The 18522-nt window shown below is 37.1% G+C and overlaps 1 protein-coding gene across 4 annotated transcripts in view; it reads left to right on the top strand.

Moving 5' to 3' along the window:
• Nucleotides 1-18082, top strand: part of NR5A2 (nuclear receptor subfamily 5 group A member 2) — a 176687-nt gene extending 158605 nt beyond the window's left edge. For all 4 annotated transcript variants that reach the window (XM_073592949.1, XM_073592950.1, XM_073592952.1 and 1 more), the window contains exon 7: nt 12361-18082. In XM_073592949.1, the coding sequence (XP_073449050.1) occupies nt 12361-12608 (248 nt within the window). In that variant the 3' untranslated portion in view covers nt 12609-18082. The remainder of the gene's footprint in view (nt 1-12360) is intronic.
• Nucleotides 18083-18522: the final 440 nt, after the last annotated feature.

Below are 18522 nucleotides of genomic sequence, written 5' to 3'. Positions count from 1 at the left end.
AGATGCTTGTGTATTTGGACTCAAGTCTGTGTTGTTTCCTGTAATAAGACCAATCACCGGTGCTTACTCTCATTGTGCAGGGTGACTGGTCTTTTATCTGCCCCCTCCTGTAGTTTTCTGCAGGTATTCTATAGTGGGTGGAGCTTGTGACTCCTCCCATAGCTTTACTCTCTGCACAGGCTATGTGAAGCACAGTAATGATGTCATTTCTATTTTATATGGTAATAGCTGGGTTTGAAAAGGCATTTGTACACAGTGGATTTATATTATTTTTGGTTATTGGGAAATATGCAGTGTAATTCAAAAAGATGGTGCAAAAGTAAAGCTAATTTATTCATAACAGAATGAACCTAACACAACTGTACTAATATTAAAAGACATATTAACTGTCCAGGTTTTACCTCTGCACTTCAAGAGTTTGATGTGAGCCCCACTGGTGGCACAACAGATAATAGCCGTTTACCAATGCTGTCACTCTCACTACACGTTTTTACTTTTGCATCATGACAACAATAGTAAAATAGCAATTGTTAAAAATTATGAAGACGACCTATCTCAATTCACCAGTGTCATTCTAGTCTCTGGGATTGGCAGATCTAACACCCTGTGACTTATTTCTGTGGGGCTACACCAAGAACTTGATGTATTCCCCCCCCCCCCCCCCCATGCTACAGGACCTGAACTATCTGAGACTACGCATCAGGGAAGCAATTGAGTCAATATCTGAGGACATGCTGGCACAAGTCTGGACAGAACTGGAGTACCACCTTGACATCTGTCGTGTCACTAATGGGGCTCACATCAAACATTTGTATTGCAGAGGTAAAACTTGAACAGGTAATATACCTCAAAGGGGACATTCCGCTATCCCCCCCCCCCCCCAATATTTGGGATGTTTTTTGGAGGGAAGGGGAGAAGGAACCTGATTTTGACAGGTACCGCTCACTCTTCCAGTCAGATCACTGCGGCGATCTGAGCGAAAGTTGCCCCTCCGCAGCCTCTTGGGACATGTCACAGGTCCCAGGAGACAGCGGGACCAATCACAGAGCGCAGGGCGGCTTGCCCATGCACAGTGGGCAGTCGGCTTTGAAGCCGCAAGGAGTCACAGTCGGCTGCCCACAGTTAAGCTGCACTCGAAGACCGGCAAAGAGCCTAATGCCCCGTACACACGGTCGGACTTTGTTCGGACAATCCAACAACAAAATCCATGGATTTTTTCCTACGGATGTTGGCTTGTCTTGCATACACATGGTCACACAAAGTTGTCGGAAAATCCAATCGTTCTAAACGCAGTGACGTAAAACACGTATGTCGGGACTATAAACGGGCAGTGACCAATAGCTTTCATCTCTTTATTTATTCTGAGCATGCGTGGCACTTTGTGCATCGGATTTGTGTACACACGATCGGAATTTCCGACAACGGATTTTGTTGTCGGAAAATTTTATATCCTGCTCTCAAACTTTGTGTGTCGGAAATTCCGATGGAAAATGTGTGATGGAGCCTACACACGGTCGGAATTTCCGACAACAAGGTCCTATCACACATTTTCCGTCGGAAAATCCGACCGTGTGTACGGGGCATAAGTGTGTGTTTTTTAAAAGTCAGCAGCTACAGTATTTGTAGCTGCTGACTTTTGAATTTTTGTTTACAGGCTGAAGAACCTCTTTAATACAGTTGTGTTAGCTTCATTTCATTATGAATAAATCAGTGTTACATTTGCACCATCCTTTTTGAAACACGTTAGAGAAAATGTACTAAAACTGGTGCAGTCAGAATCTGGTACAGCTGTGCATGGCAGCCAATCAGCTTCTAACTTCAGCTTGCTCAGTTAAGCTCTGACAATAAAACAGAGAAGCTGATTGGTTTCCTTGCACCAGATTTTGTGCACTCCAGTCTAACTAAATCTCCCCCAGTGTGTTTGAAGTAAAATTTATGTTTTTAAGCATGACACCAGGTATCTGACATTTGTTATTGGGTATTTGGGAAAGAATAATGTCCTTAGTCACCTACAGGAATAGAAATGCATGTCCTAATAAAGTAGATGCAAACCCTAACTGAGTGGCAGAAACTCTGGATACTGTATCAATAGCAATTGCCATTTTAAACAAAATATTTTTTTCACTTATTCACTTATTCTTTTTCACTTATTTTTGCAGCTTAATGCTGCTGATCCCCTGCAGCTTTTTTGAACCCACTTCATGTCTACATGTATGTAGTCCTGCAATGGCTTCATAGCATTTCTCAAGGTAGGTAGGTAGGTTTCCTGATGGGGACAATGGTAGATCACGCCTGCATTGAAATGGCCACTTGTAGCCTCCATCGTAAGCATATGTGACAGTGACAATGCAGGAGCACCAATGGGAGATAGGTGTCACCCTTCAACACAAAGTGCCTGAACAAGGACCATCATTGTAGACCCAAAATGTACAATTGTAATGAAAGCTGCAGATTTACAAAAGATGAAAAGTGACTTTTCAAAATGTAATATGAGATTTTATTAATTGGGTTTACTTTACTATACTATACAAATTAACACATTTTGTTCCATACTTCTGATTTGTCATATTTTAATACCATGAATAGCTACTCTATTATACACCATTTTACATTCAAGGCTTTTTAGGTTCATATTTCACTACCGTTAGGTCTCATGACTCATTCCGTATTCCAGAATTTTTCTTTCATTCCCTGCCTGCTTATTTCTTTCCTCTCTCTCTCCCCCCTCAGTCTCTCCCCCAGCTCTAGTTTTGCTACACCTCTCGTCCATCACCCTCTCTAAGTTACTGTCGGAAACACCAAATAATCCAGTGTCTCTCCTCCTCGCGGTGAAACATTTTGCTTTCTTTTTCTATTGATGTAACACTTACAGGCAGCCATGGAAAAATCAATAGAGACTTTTCATTTAGTGTCCGCTTGCAGACCCAGCCGGGACTTGAGATGGCCACACGATTAATCGCTGTTATTTCACTTTCAGTAAAAAATGTCTGCGCGTGTCCCCTCTTATTTAGACATAAGAGCGCGATCTGTCATGTTTCTGTAGCAGAAATCCTGCAGGAAGAGCATTCAGCTGCCTGATTTATTTGCATATTGAGTCTTTCTGATAACTTCCTATCCTTTTCAAAGAAACTGCACAAAAAGGTATAGTTTGGCTATATACCCTACAAACATAGGCTGAAAAATAAACTTGAATAAGCATTTTAATAAATTATTTTTAACTAAAAATATCATTTGGATACCAGAGTATGCAGTTCTTACTATATGTATATATTTTACAGGTTTGTAGGCTAGTGTGTGCTATTATGTATGTGTCTGGATATTTATCTAAAAATGTAAAAAATATATATAATGAGAAAGAAACAACCTTTTCTAATATTTATTTAGCACTTAATTCTGTGATATTGCCCTTAGGATTTAAAATATTAACACCAGCTGTGTACTTCAAAGTGTTTTCTCAAGTTTAGGGTTGGGTAATGGTAGCAGTACATCCAGGGTACGATTTTGGCTCATTTTCTAAAGTAAGCTTGGACTTCCCGCATTCTTGACGTGAACCTGTGAGACTATGGTACCACAAGGAACCTGTAAATATCTTTGTTAGCCAGAAAGTCTCTTCAATGTGTTCCCCAGATTTTGGTTTGCTTTATAGTTTAGGGCTCCCTAACTACAGAACTAACTGAGCCTGCCTGAAAGCTTTCCTGAGGAGTTGAACCCCTAATAACAAAGTAAAAGTAATGAGGTACACTGAAGAGACTTCACTGGCTTACAGTGATAAAAACAACAGGCATTATGGAGCCTGTACTAAAGCCTGGTACACACAATGAGATTATTGGTCAAATGATTGTCCTTTTTTTGTGCATGCTTGTCTGATATCCAAAATGAAGAGCTTACTAAAGTGACGAAAATTCTCGTACAACAGACTAAAAATTCGGAAGTGATGTAATGTGTTGTAGTCTATTTGTATTGTATATTTGAACAACAACTGTACTGATTCGTTGCAACTGCAAGACATCTAGTATCGTACTAGAAAAATGTTTGTGTTTGTCCCATCGGATAATATCAGATGAACTGTCATGATCGGCTCTCGAAAGCTGTGTACTAACCATGAGATTATGATACGATGGCTTTCAATGTGGTACATTTCATCCGATTTTCTGATCATTTGGCCATCGAGAAGAGCTTTTACATTTAAAAGTTAATGGCTGAAAGGTCCTCATTAACAGCTTTTTCATGCAGCTTACTGGCTTTTATTTTAATAATTTACATTAACATTATAGGTAATAATGTTTGTTAAATACGCTGAATAAGTTGCAAATGTTGAAACTTCACAGCCAGTGCAAAAGTTTGAATGGTCTCATTGAAAACTTAAGTTGACCGAATTTATATCATCACTAAAGTACTGTTTGGTTATAAAGTGTTATAAAGTTTTAGGGCTCAGCTGGGTGATATTTTAATCTCTTTTCATAGCAGTAAAAAAAGAGGGCTAGAGGAGATTGTCCTATGTATCCTCAGGGGAACTAACTATACTGAGTGTAGATGTTTTAAATAGTTTGCTCTTGATTGAGGGAGAAATATTGAAAGATTTCAATTCCCTGAAATTTAAACAAAAATCATGAAATTTTCTGTGTTGGAAATTCACTGGAGGAAATGGGGAAGGAAAAATTAGGGAGTCTATTGGTGGTTTTATGGGTGCAGTGTGGTTTAATGGCTCATAAGGGTTACAAAAGCTTCTTTAAGCTACTTCAAACTTGTTCCTGATTAAAAAAAAATCACAGAGAATATAGAAAGTAAAAAAAGTGCATTGAAATATTTAAAGCAACAAATACACAAAAAATGGGGAATAACATGAATACACAGAATCCAAACAAAATAAACCAAATAACCCTAAAACACCCCCTACCAAAAGAAGCACTCTGGGCCTATAAATAAACAAAAAAAAGTTTTGTTTTTTTTCAAGCAAAATTGCCTAAGCAAAATTGAGAACTTCTGTTGCTGAGAAACTTTTCTAATGGTGAAATCGGTACTTTCACAGCAAATACGTTTTAAAAGAATCACCCCTTTCATCCCTACTCTTTATCACTTACTGTAGTTTATGATATTCAAACTAATTAAACATATCCACAGCTATATATTTATTCCTAATCGACATACATATGCTCTATATACGTTGTTTGCATATTCTGCAGTAAAAGATTCACATACTTAGTTGTATGTACAGGCTTTGGGACAAAGCAATCAAAGTCACTTAAAAACAGAGCAGAAAGTCTTCAGTCAGCACTGTGTCTCCGCCAGGCTGAGATACGAGGCCTCCCCGACTGCACTATGGATTTGCTGTCTATCATACACGGAATACAGTACTCACGTTAATGGATGGATTATTCAGTGTGTAATGATATTAGGGCATTATTGATACAGACGGCATAGAGGTGACCTTGTTAGACCACAACAACTATATTAATTGATCATTTGGTTTCCACCAGTTTAATACCCAAGGCACTCATTAACTCTTTATAATCATTTCCTGAATATCACTGGAACATTGTAGAAGTAAGTGAAAAAAGATCAAGTTAAAAAAGATTCATTTTAGAAGATAGTATCAAATTGTATTTAAATTAACCTTTATGTATTGTTTTTATGTAATGGTGAACTAATGAAAAGTGCTGCAAAGGCAAAAAGGTGCTGTTTCCCATCAGTTTTATTCTGTTTTGACTATAGGGGAATTCCATATTCCTATTTTTAACACATAAATATGCCAATTTACATAGCACAGCTATTATTGCTAAAATATAACATGGAAGTATTTTGATTCAGAGAGATAATCTGACTGCCTTTGCAGGGTAAGGAAGAAACTTTGGCTCTCCATGTTGCTAAATCAGTGATGTTGATTTCCTAGGAGTTGAAGTGAAACTTCATTTTCATATTTTCCTGAGCACAGGAACATCTTTTCGTTATTTACCTACACATGTCTGGGCATTTAAAGTGAACTTATTTCTTTCTTAGTCAATCAACCCCAAAAGATTAAATTGCAGGATTTCAAAAACAGCCCCCCCTCCACACACACACACACACACACATACACAGAGCCGCTGATAAGGCAGTACAACCAGTCCTGTTGTACTGGGCCCAGGCCCCATCAGCTAAACAGTGGGGCCCAGGGCAGCTTTTTTTCGTTTCTGCCTAAATGAATAAATGGATTTTACTAGGCCACACCCTCACTCCTACTTGCTTACCAAGGCTTAAATTACATTTCCCTAGGCCCCATCGGGTTAACAGAGGAGCCCAGGAGGTGGGAGCAGAGGAGGGACTTTTTTTTTCATATTTCGAGGTGTAGGTGGATAAAGTCAGTGCTGTTTTTTCGCTGCACCCTGGGGGATAGGTGGGGTGTAGGTGTGGTTGGGGGGGGGGCTATCAGGGGGGCTGTATGGGGCCCTATGATTTCGAACAGCGGCCCTGCACATACACATTACTTACCTTATTCCTTGTTCCCCAGCCAGTGCTCTCCTTTATTACCATTTTGTAGCCCAGCCCTTGAAATCCTCACATACAATGCAAGACCACTGGTCCTGCATTGTATTGTATTAAAGCAAAGAGGCCATGACCAGATAAGCACTGAAAAGCAGCACCTTCATTGGGCAGTTCATATGTGATGAGAAAGCCTGCAGATTAAATAAAGGAATAAAGCCGGCCATAGATGCAGTTTTGAACCATATGTGGGTAGGTTGAATATACCCAAGTTGATCGATCTATTTTGGATACAACCAGCCCGTCGGAATTTACATGCGATTATTACTAGCGGCTGTCATAGCCACTAGCAATAATCACTGTGCTCTCCTGGCTGGGACAGCTTCCCCCAAATCCCCCCGCATGGAAAACACAGGAGGGATTCCCCCAACACTGCCTGTGTTGATGGGGGAATCAAGCGACTTACTTTCCTGCAACCCGTAGTTGAACTAAAATCTCTCCATCTGTGGCCAGGTTTAGATAAGTACTGCTGCTTATTCCTTTCCCATAGACAAGGCTAGCATTCAATCCTTTCAATGGTGGGAGGTAGCAGTTTTTTTAGTGCAGTCTTGAATGCCTGTCCAGAACTGGACTTTTATAAATAAGCCAACAAATGGTTACACTTTACATTTTCAACATTTATTGATGACTAAAACAGCCTAATAATCAACCATGTTACAGTTTGATTGTACAACCTCCTTTCAGATTTGAATACAACTGTATAGGGTGAGGACCTATCTGATGTATGATGTACATTAAATTCATTGCTTATGTGAGCCTTTGCATTGTTGATAAATCAAAAGAAGATTATACAGATGATTGATGTGTGAGGACAATTTTGTTGCAGTGTATGAAAATATCCTAAACATTGATATAATATGCTAATATACAGATATGGATTAATAGAAGAATTAAACAGAGCAATGGGACAGGTTTAAGTAACCAGTAGACAGTAGCACCATGTAAAATATTTAGCTCATACAATACTCCAAAACAATTATAAGCAATTAAACTCAAATGGAATGTCCTTCCCTGCAAAGCAAGCATGCCTTTCAGCTGTACCTTCTAACGAGGTAGGTTTAGTCCCATATACTGTACCTTTAGGCAGATTTTTTTCCATTTGATTAATTAGAAATGTGAATTTGACAGCTAGAAGGAAGACAGAGAGCAGGAAGTTTAGAACAACACAGACTAGGACACCCCTGTAGAAATGTGACTATTGATATTTCACTGTCACTTCCATGCATAGTCTGCTATTGTATGGAAATATTGGATATATATTGGTACAACAAATACTGCAGAAACATATTGAAGCTGTATGCAAAAGCATGAGATGCCATTCAAGTGCTCGAGGCTTTTTGTCTGATTGACATCCCATGATAAGGCTCGCTGTGAATGAAAGGAGTTTTTTCAATGAGTGCACTTGTGTTCTAGTAGGGTGGCCTTAGCCGCACTGGCCTCAAGTCATCACTGCTAGCTATCCATGGAGAAAACAATCTGTAAATGAAGCCATCTTCATACAGTCTTTATTAGCCTGTGGTTGTTAAACGGTTAATGATCTATTTGATTAACAGATATCAGGAAGCAGCCTTCACGGCTAAATAACGCTGTTTGCTTATGTCCATTAAGAAAGTTAAGCAGTGCTCTGATGCTGTTTAATTAACAGACAGAAGGCTTGATTACAATAATATATGCAGGGTAGCCTGAGTACATGAAGGGGGAATGCCTCTGCTGTCTGCCTATGTGTAATATATTCAAAAGGACCTTAGGGTCTACTGTTCAATAAAGATAGTACATGGCCCTCTATGCTCTTATTTGGAGGTTGTTTCATGTAAAAAAGAAAAAAAAAAGAAGTAATTAGTCCCTCAGTGAATAAAACAGAATAGATTAGACGTGGCTAGTGCAGGGGAACTAAGAGAAGCTGATTCTGCTTAAGATGTTACTCTCAGGCACTTTTATCCTTTGTTGTAAGTAAACATTTTTACTTTAAAGTGTGTTTGACTTGGAAATATTACATTTAGTCCATGTGACTGATCTTTCAGAATATCTGATTTAAAACAGAAATATTTGGAGTATCTTTATAATAGGTGCGGCATTCTTCCTCAATTTTTAGTTTGATCCATATTGTGTATCCATTTTTTAAAGTACTGTGTATCATAAACAAAAGCCATTTTGCACCTTTTTTCATCCATCATTGCGTGTGCTGCTGATCTCCTGCAGTGGCTTTGCAACCACTTCCTGCCTACATGCACTCCAGTGATAGATGGCATTTTTTAAGGTGGGTTTCCTGATAGTTACCACGGTGGACCATGCCTGTGCAATGTGCATGGAAACAATAATGTGACAGTGTAAAAATGCAGAAGCACATTAAAAAGACAGGGTGTTGTCACCTTATAACAGGAAGTGTCTGAACAAGAACCTTCATAGCAGGATCAGTGAAATTTACAGATTTAAACAGATTGAAATGACTCTTTAGGTTAACATATTAAAGTTTATATGAAAAGTTAGTAATTAGGTTTATGTATACTTTAATTACACAGTTTGAAGTACCAAACGTTACAGGTAGCTACATACTTGGTTTATTTAGCATAAATAAAGCCTTTTCATCAAATGTACCCCCCTGTTCCTAATATAACTTTACAGTATTCTGAATACTAAGCCATAGGGAGACAAGTTAAAGAGAAGCAAAGACAGAAATATTGCCATATAAAATAAGTAAATGAAAGCTTTTGGGATAAAAATATTTGATGTGTACATGTTCTGCCTTACAAAAATACAACTTTCAAAAAAAAAAAAATATATATATATATATATATATATATATATATATATATATATATATTTATTTATTTTTTAATTAGATGTTCTTCTCCAGTACAACCAAAGATTTGATATCTGTCATTTCGCTAAATTTCGTCCAAACGTGTAGAAACTGTCACCATCATTGATCAGTGTGTGCCAAATAAAAACTATTTTTGCTGTGAAAGCCACCAATCTAGTTCTTCCGTTATGACAGTTCTTATTTAGCATACATTGATATATTGGGCCAAGCGCTGTATTCCTGTTGAATCAAATTCTTTTTCATTGAACTGTTTGCTGGATGCATTATTTTTTTACATTTTCACCGTCAAGTGCAGATGATTGTTTCGGAAACACAGTTGGTGACTTCACTCAAATTATTTAGGTGGACTCCAGCCTGTAACAATGGGAAATATTCCTAATCCACAGCTACATTTCAAGCACCACTAACATAGAAGTTTAAAAGTGTGTCACGTCATTCAATACATTTTTAAAACATCATCTGAATTATATGTAAGTTGCTGTAGTCAATCAGTTATTTTACTGACAGAAAAAAGAGATTGCCACCTATAAACATATGCCAAACACCAGCTGAATCTGATGTTTCTCTTCGAAAAACATATTTTCTTTATAGTGCAGCCTATGTTTTATAAAGGGAAATTTTCTAAAACATTTTATATTTGAAAAAATTAAACCTTTTGAACAAGATTCTCTCTCTTGAATTATCCAATCAGGTGCTTGGAAAAATCCTATTGTTATATTCCCCTGCACATGATTGGATATTAAAAATGAGCATAGCTTTACTTATTGAATAATTTTAACTTCTGTAGTAAATCAGCCCTCTTATTTCATCATTTTGTATAGGTATTGTACAATGTACAGGCTATTATCAAAATGTTTTGTTTAGTGACAAAAATACATTCCTGTACATTGGATGAGTATTTAAATTTCTCAAACCTGTGAGTATTAAAAATTCAATTCAATATTTTGGCACAAATTTACTGCTGCTTTGCAAACTAGGCATCATAAATACAAAGAAAGCCCCTCTCAATATTGTGGTTTCCAAAATGCAGATGTTTTTTCTTTTTGGATAAGCTGGCACTCAACTTTATATGTCCAATGAAACATGACAGCGCCCTTGATTCACGTTAGTCCTAAGAGAGGATGACACCTTAACCTTCTACTTTACACACCTCAGATGAGGATATATTGTCTATTCGATATAAAAATAAAAATGCATGAGAATCTTCAGCAAGGTTAAAGGCCAGCAGACCATCTATTTTCCACTGATGATCAGTCACAGAGATATATATTTTAGAAGGTGGTACCTCATGAAGATCATTCTGCTCTCCAGCTGAGTGTAGCAGATGGTTCATTAGCATAGTCTTGGCCTGTCCCAGGATTTTTCTATCATTTAGAAAAATGTCTCACGGAAACAAGACCTCTTGTCTTGTTTTATTAGAATTCACGGTTTGGCGGGTCAGTTTCTAAATTCACCTTGGGTCAGAAAAATTAATCTGAATGATATGAATTGTGCTGTACTCTGGTTTAAAGATAGGATGGGCCCTGGAGACTCATTAGGAGACCATATATTATGTTCAGGCTGTGAGAATCTACAACCCTTGTGTCACTAAAGGGTTTGACCTTGTTCTATTTAAGCTATCCTTGATTCTGCTTGATTGAAATTGTATTATGAATTTCTAATGAAAATCCATCTGAAGTAGTTTATGTTTCAATTTTATCCCATACGTTGTCCCCAGTAAACAATTAGTAAAACAAAATGTTAACAATTAATGTAAACATACTCGTGCTAAAATTGAAAATATGACAAAATTTACTTTTTATAATTATTGTAGGCTTCAAATATGAAAAGGCATTTTAAAGCAGAAGATCTATCATTTTTAAACTGACATGAGGGCAGGGGATATTTTCTAGCGCGCAGTTGACTTGCTGCCTAGAAATCTCATAAACTATTCCCATCTGTAATTTTGTTGCCTCCTACGATGACACCTTATACTCAAGCTTCACAGAAAATGTACATAAATGTCTGCCCAGTTGTAGGGAAGTCTTAATTAAGTGGTAAATGTTAGTAGTAGCTGCATAACAAGGTGGTTATAACGCAATTCTTGTTTTTGGCTACCACCCACCAGAGATTGACGTTAGATAGCTTGATATAATAAACAAATAAAATCTGATATTTTCTTTGACTTCTATTGATCATTGATCATGGTAGATTTAAAAGGCTAAGGAAACTTGAAATCTAGATTTTTTCTGTGCTTTATGATAGCTAAAATGGTCTGTGAAAGCTAAAACATAGATAACGTTTGTGCTTTATGAATACTACACAAGTTTGCTATTTATTCACATCACAAAATAGTAAAAAAATTATACAAGTTTAGGTTAGTAACATAAACCCACTGTTTGGAAAATGCAAGCCATTTGGAAAATAGAAAAAGAACAATACAGAAATACTCACATTTGCAGCTTGTCCTAGATTTATAAAGATCATCTTTAACAGTGGATGGTGATAATGAAATTATCCCTATGTATATACATATAGTAATGTTTAGAAACTTTCCTTTTTCCTTATTTTTTATGATAATAAACTTTCATTGTTCCTTATTTTTTATTGTAATTATGAATTTTTTTAAGTTGTGTGATATTGGTAACAGCAATGCGTCTCTAATAAACATACCATGTGGGGAGTAGATTATCAAGAGTCATCTTGTTGAGCATTGTTGTCTGCATTCCAGATAGGAAGGTTCTTCTCACTTCCTATCCCAGGTCACCAAACCAAGAAGTGAGGGAAATCTCCCCACTGGTGATACAAGCAACAATAAAAACCTGACAGAGTTCCCAACCTTCTCCATCTCTATCCAAAGCTATACAAAGGTACAGTTTAAATAAAGTGTTTTCATTTGGAGGCAAGTGAAGAACTCAATTTGACCTCTTTAATCTAGACAATGCTTATAGAATTAATGTAAATGTCATATTGCTCCTAATCCATACAAGAGAGTGCACTATATGTTCCTAATTGTTTTCTTTTTTTTTTTTGTTGTCTAGATGTTAAGAACTTGGATAATTCCCAGCTGGTAGAAGGAGTTCAGGAACAAATAAATGCTGCTCTTCTGGACTACACCCTATGTAACTACCCCCAGCAAACAGACAAATTTGGGCAGTTGTTGCTACGGCTTCCAGAAATTCGGGCTATTAGTTTGCAGGCAGAAGAATATCTATATTACAAACATCTCAATGGTGATGTGCCATGTAACAATCTCCTAATCGAAATGCTTCACGCAAAGAGGGCCTGACCTTTTTTTTTCTCTTCAGCGGAACTGTACACAGTCAAAGACTATTTAAGCTTAAAAACATTTGAAGTCCAAAAACTATAATAATCACAAAATTCTTAATAGTCAATTTGTGATGCATCAGGGTATTTGTATTTCAAACTGTGAATGACATTATTATGTCCCACGAAGGATTGTACACAGGACATTCTGCCTGAATTCAAGCATAGTCACGTGGTCGTCCTTTGCTGTGTATCCTGAAGTGGGCTCATCTCTATTGGGAAGAAGACTGGGATGCTCATTAAAATCTCATTAAAGAGAACAGAAAATAATTCATTGTTGAAGAATCTTAATTCCTTACAGTCAGTACAAAGTTACGCCGAATATGTCTATGCATTTCCATTTCCAAGAGTGTTTTATTTATAAGTTGGCCAAAATACAAACCAAAAATGTTCATATATATATATAAATATAAATCTATATAGATATATTTGCATGTAAAAAATCTTTCTCCATTTGTTGAGTATTTGTCTTGTTAGGGAAGCAGCATAATGCACAGAGATGTTCAGTCTAACTGTCATACAGGAGAGTTTCCATTTTCAAGACTGCATAGGCCAATCTTTCTGTTAGTAATGTTAAAGATAATAGAGGTCAAGCAAAAATCAGAACATTATTTCTATAGCCTTTATTGCAAGACTGTGTTTATAGTGGGAGATATGCTACTTTTTTTTTTTTTTTTTTATATATTCTTTGTACTGTTTTTCCATTATTTGTTACAAACTGCTTCCCAAAAGCATGCTGGTAACAATTAAAGGTAAAAACGTTATTTTAACTTTATAGTGTATGTGAACCCCAAATCTATTTTTCATATTTGGCATCATAACTTACCATATGCATATGCATATTTCTTAAGAAAAACATTTTTGTAGATCTGTTGCAAAGTTTCTGCTATTAATGGGTTCTTCTTGTTGCAGGCTGCAATGTTAGGGTTGAATTACTAAAACGAGGGTGCAAAATCTGGTTCAGCTCTGTATAGAAACCAATCAGCTTCCAGGTTTTTGCGTCAAAGCTTAATTGAACAACCTGAATTTAGAAGCTGATTGGCTATCATGCATAGCTGCACCAGATTTTGCACTCTCCAGTTTTAGCAAATCAACCCCCTAAGTGTCTTCAAGTTTTCATTGCCCATGCTAGCTGATATAGCGGACTGGGAATTCAAAAGCTGCACTCTTCTGCATCCTTCTTTCTTCTGGGATGCTGCCCTAGAATAAAGAGGACTCAGACATATTCTCATTGGTCAGCATTGTCCTGTGCCAGTGCTGACCATTGCCCACTCACCATTGTGAGCATTATGATGCTAAACAACTCTTGAGCTGTTTACAGGCATACCCCACTTTTAAGTACACATTGGGCTTTATTTACTAAACCTGGAAAGTGCAAAATCAGGTTCACTTCTGCATAGAAACCAATGATCTTCTAGGTTTTATTACCAAAGCTTAATTGAACAAGCTGGGGTTAGAAGCTCATTGGTTTCTGTGCAGCAGTGAGCCTGATTTTGCACTTTCCAGGTTTAGTAAATAAAGCCCAATGTGTACTTAAAAGTGGGGAATGCCTGTACTGCATTTTCGAATGCCCAGACTGCTACTCTGGCTAGCATGATAATTACTGAAGGAAAAAGGAAATAAATGCAGCAGGGACTGGGGGTGTGGGAAGGATATAGTAAGTTAGTTAATCTTTTCAGGTTTTTTGTTGAAAAAATTAACTAACCTTTTCAGTTAGCCATTGGGCTGCCTTTTTAACCACTTGCCGACCGCTTAACTGGGAATATGCGTCATTAATTTGACGTTAAATACTAGATGCCATAATCCTGGTATTTTTTTTCCACCAGGCCGCCGGCTTTCTGATAAAAGTAATCCCACTTTTAGAAGCAGTGGGAGAGGTGCTTTTGCTGTTGCTTTTGATTTTAGGGTAGGGGAGAGATTTGTTTTTTTTTTTAGAGGACCTGTCATGCTGTATTGTTATCACAGGGGATGTTTACATTCCTTGTGATAGCAATAAAAGTAATCAAAAAAGTGTTTTTAAAAGGACAGTGTAAAAATTTTACAAATATAAAAAATAAATAAATAATAAAAACATTTTTTAAAGCTCCCCCCCCCCGTCCCCGCGTGCTGACGCGCAGTGGTAAATGCATATGTAGGTCATGCCCACATATGTAAACAGTGTTTGCACCACACATGTAAGATATCACTGCGAACGTCTGAGCAAGAACAATAATTCTAGCACTAGACCTTCTCTGTAACTAAACAGGTATCCTGTAGAGATTTTTAAAAGTGACGCCTATGGGGATTTTTAGGTACCGTAGTTTGGCACCATTCCACAATTTTAAAGCATGACATGTATGTATCTATTTACTCGGCATAACATCATCTTTCATATCATACAAAAAAGTTGGGTTATAAATTATGTTTTTGTTGCTTTATAAATTAATTAAAGTGTATTTTTTTTTTTAAAAATCGCGTTTGAAAAACCCCTGAACAAAAAACGTGTGACATGAAAAATACATTTTATTCTCTAGGGTCTCTGCTAAAAAAATATATAATATTTGGGGGTGCTAAATAATTGTCTAGCAAAAAATAGTTTTTTTTTTCTTGTAAGCAACAAATGTCAGAAAAGACTGGGTCCTTATTAACAGACCTGATTGGCATAGGTGTGCATAGGGGGGATGCCAGGTGTGCCTGGGCACACCCTAATCACTCTGTGCGGTGCCAATTCCCCTTACTGCCTGGGCTTCCCCTCATGTTGCCCCCCCCCCCCACAGTGCTGCTGGCTTGCTTCCCTCCTCTTCCCTCGGATGCTGTGGGGAATGTTTCAGGATGGAGAGCGGAGGAAAGGGCTAGTCAATATTTATTTTACTGGCCCCTTCCTTTTCTGAATGAACACAGTGAGCACACTGTGTTTATTTGTAACTGAAGCATAGTAAACGGTGTTTACTATGCTTCAGTTTGTGAATGAACAGGAAGCCGCTCAGCACAGAACACTTTCCATTCATTAACTGCCCAGTGCAGCTGAGACTGAAGAGAAAGGCATGTGTGTTTAAGCTTTGGGGTGCACACACTAATGCAATAGGCTGCACATACCTATGCTGATAGACATCCTAAAAGCCAACTCAAGGAGCATATGTGGCGGGCTGGCAATGCTGCAGCAAATTGGGAGTAATAGTTTTGCATTTTCATCCTGCAAAGGAAATTATGTTGATGTCAGGATCTCCAGGAAATAAACTTTGCAACAGATTCATGAAAAACAGATTTCTCTATAAGGAAACCTCATAGAGGAAGACATGGTGCCAAACATTCTTAAACATAGCTTCCGAGTTTACCAAACACTTTACCAAACTTTTAAATATGATTTTATATATATATATATATATATATATATATATATATATATACATATATATATATATATATATATATATATATAATCTCATTCTCCGTATTTTAATATTTCCACTGTAAAAACAGCTACTTTTACATGATGGCTCTAACCTAATGGTACTAGATGACAAAGGTATTGCTAATTTTGTATTTTGAAATAGTAGTACCATTGCTCTTTAAACAATTAAGATATGGCTTTCTTCTTACGTTTCTACTTACTGGAGCTAAAGTTAATATTATCTACGCTGGTGCAAACTATTTGTATTTTAGTTATTTCACCATTCCTAGCATTCTAAAAGTAGATTCAAAATAGAACTGATCATTACAAAGCATATGAGAGCTAACTCACAGAAACCGGTGACTTCCATATTCTTGTGATACTTCAGTGTGCAAATATGTTTATGTTTTGTAAACTAAGACAAACAAGTATAAAGAATCTTGTTCTTCAGGCTAGGTTCATACTTTTGCAGATCAGCTCGCAAAATCGTATGCATTCCCAACCCACAGCCAAAGTACACTACCCTTTAGCAGATACATGGGGGGCCATTAATTCTTAATGGCACCCCAACGTATCAGCAGAACGCCTGCATTTATGCGTGCACCATGCTATTCCACGTGGCGCAGTCTTCTTTACCTGCATTTCTGATGGTAGGGCACCCCATTGAAATAAAGCAGCTGCCCTCTCTGCAGAACGTGGGTCCCACAAGTGTGAACCTAGCCTTAGTCGATTAATAATTTGAAATACACCAACATACAGTAACTACAAGCAGCCTGTAATCGGCTTGTTCTGATTTCTTTAAAGTGCTAAAAGATGAAATCTGATTGGTTGCTATGTGTTATTAAATACCATGTTTCCTTGGATTATTGATTATGCATTTGTACCATAATTAACAACCACACATTTTCTCCCAGAATCAGCCATATTGGTTGTTATATGTTCATCTCCATTACTCTTGGAGATCAGACAAATATGATTACAGTGACTAAAAACACACGCATTAGTGGACAACTTTTTCAGTGCATTTAATAAATGGATCAGATACGGAAGATTTTTTATTATATTTTTTTTTAGACACATACTCAGTAACAAAAACCATTGGCTTATATTGACTGCAATGTCACTGTGTATATTTGGTTCAAAGGCGAGCAGTAAATTAATTAGGAGTTATCAGAATTACAGTTTTAAAGGGGTCATGGCTGATTTAAAGTGGAGAGTCAACTTCCCCAATGGAAATGAAGCATTCCACTATTACACTTTCATCAGAAGTTATCAATTAAGATGGTTGAAATGACATCCGGCATTTGTTTCACAGCAGTACTCCAGTAGCTGATAAGCTATAGCTACCATATTGCTCTACAAATTCCATGCTTAGCTACCCTAGCAAGGCATTGTGTGACCTAAATCGTGGGAATATCATTGGTAGCCCATTCCTGGTATACTTTCTAGGGACAACAGTTATAAGGGTTGATTGAATCAAATAATGAAAACGTTTTCTAATGATTTTTTGAATAATTTTGTCTAAACAGTGTTGCTGTTGTGAGACTTAAAAACTTCTCTTTACTGTTTCTAGACTGCTGAATGTGGTCTAATTGCTTTGTAACTAGCAAATAAGTGTAAAACTGCCACTTGACATAGACATTTATGACTAGAGTTCATTTTATTTCCACTACTGTAGAAACTGTATGAGCTTCATCCAGAGCAATCTATGTTTGCTTCCTAACAGTATGTATCTAAACCATTTTGTACTTGAAAAATGTGTGTATGAGGAATCGGACCAGTAAAGCACAGCATTCTGGATCTACAATCCTCAGAGCTTTGTGCTTATAGCACCTGTGGAGCAGCACGTCCCATCTACAGCAATACCAGCAATGGCCTCCACCAACTGGCTGTACAATCATTCAGACAGAACTTTCAGTCTCTGTGTTTTTTGCTTTATAAATAGTTTATTTTTATGGAACAGTTGTTCCCATTGTAGACAATTCCAATTCTAATTTATTGTCCTCATGGTTTCATCTTTCTGTAAAATATATCCACAATAAAGAAACCAAATATGTCATTTAGAAGTGGTGTATTTCATTACTAGGGCATTTTATAAACACAAAAGCATTATAATCCACAGTTATGACAGTAATACAAATCGTTTCAGGAACTGACCAGAAATGCAAAAAGATTGCTTTATCTGTAAACTAATAGTCAAGATTTTACCTTGAACTGTCAAAAAATAGTGCCAAATTTACTGAAAGTTTTGAGTTACCCTAGAAAAGAACTGTAGTAAGTACAGTAGTTTGGAAAGAGAAAGTGAAGAAAGCAAGTAACAGTGGCCTTATAGCTAGAAAGTTACTCAAGAAATAAAATAAATGGGTAAACCCACTCGGATTAGCACTAATCCGAGGTTTATAAAATCAATTGCAGCCAGTTACATCAGACTTTTTTCTAAGGGCAACAGTACAACCCCATGTCACATGGTTCTGTCCTGTGCAACCTCTCTCTCTGAAAGCTACAA

Source organism: Aquarana catesbeiana, linkage group LG07 (genome assembly GCF_042186555.1).
Source record: "Aquarana catesbeiana isolate 2022-GZ linkage group LG07, ASM4218655v1, whole genome shotgun sequence".
In the NCBI taxonomy this organism is placed as follows: domain Eukaryota; kingdom Metazoa; phylum Chordata; class Amphibia; order Anura; family Ranidae; genus Aquarana; species Aquarana catesbeiana.
This window is presented reverse-complemented; position numbering and strand designations above follow the sequence as displayed.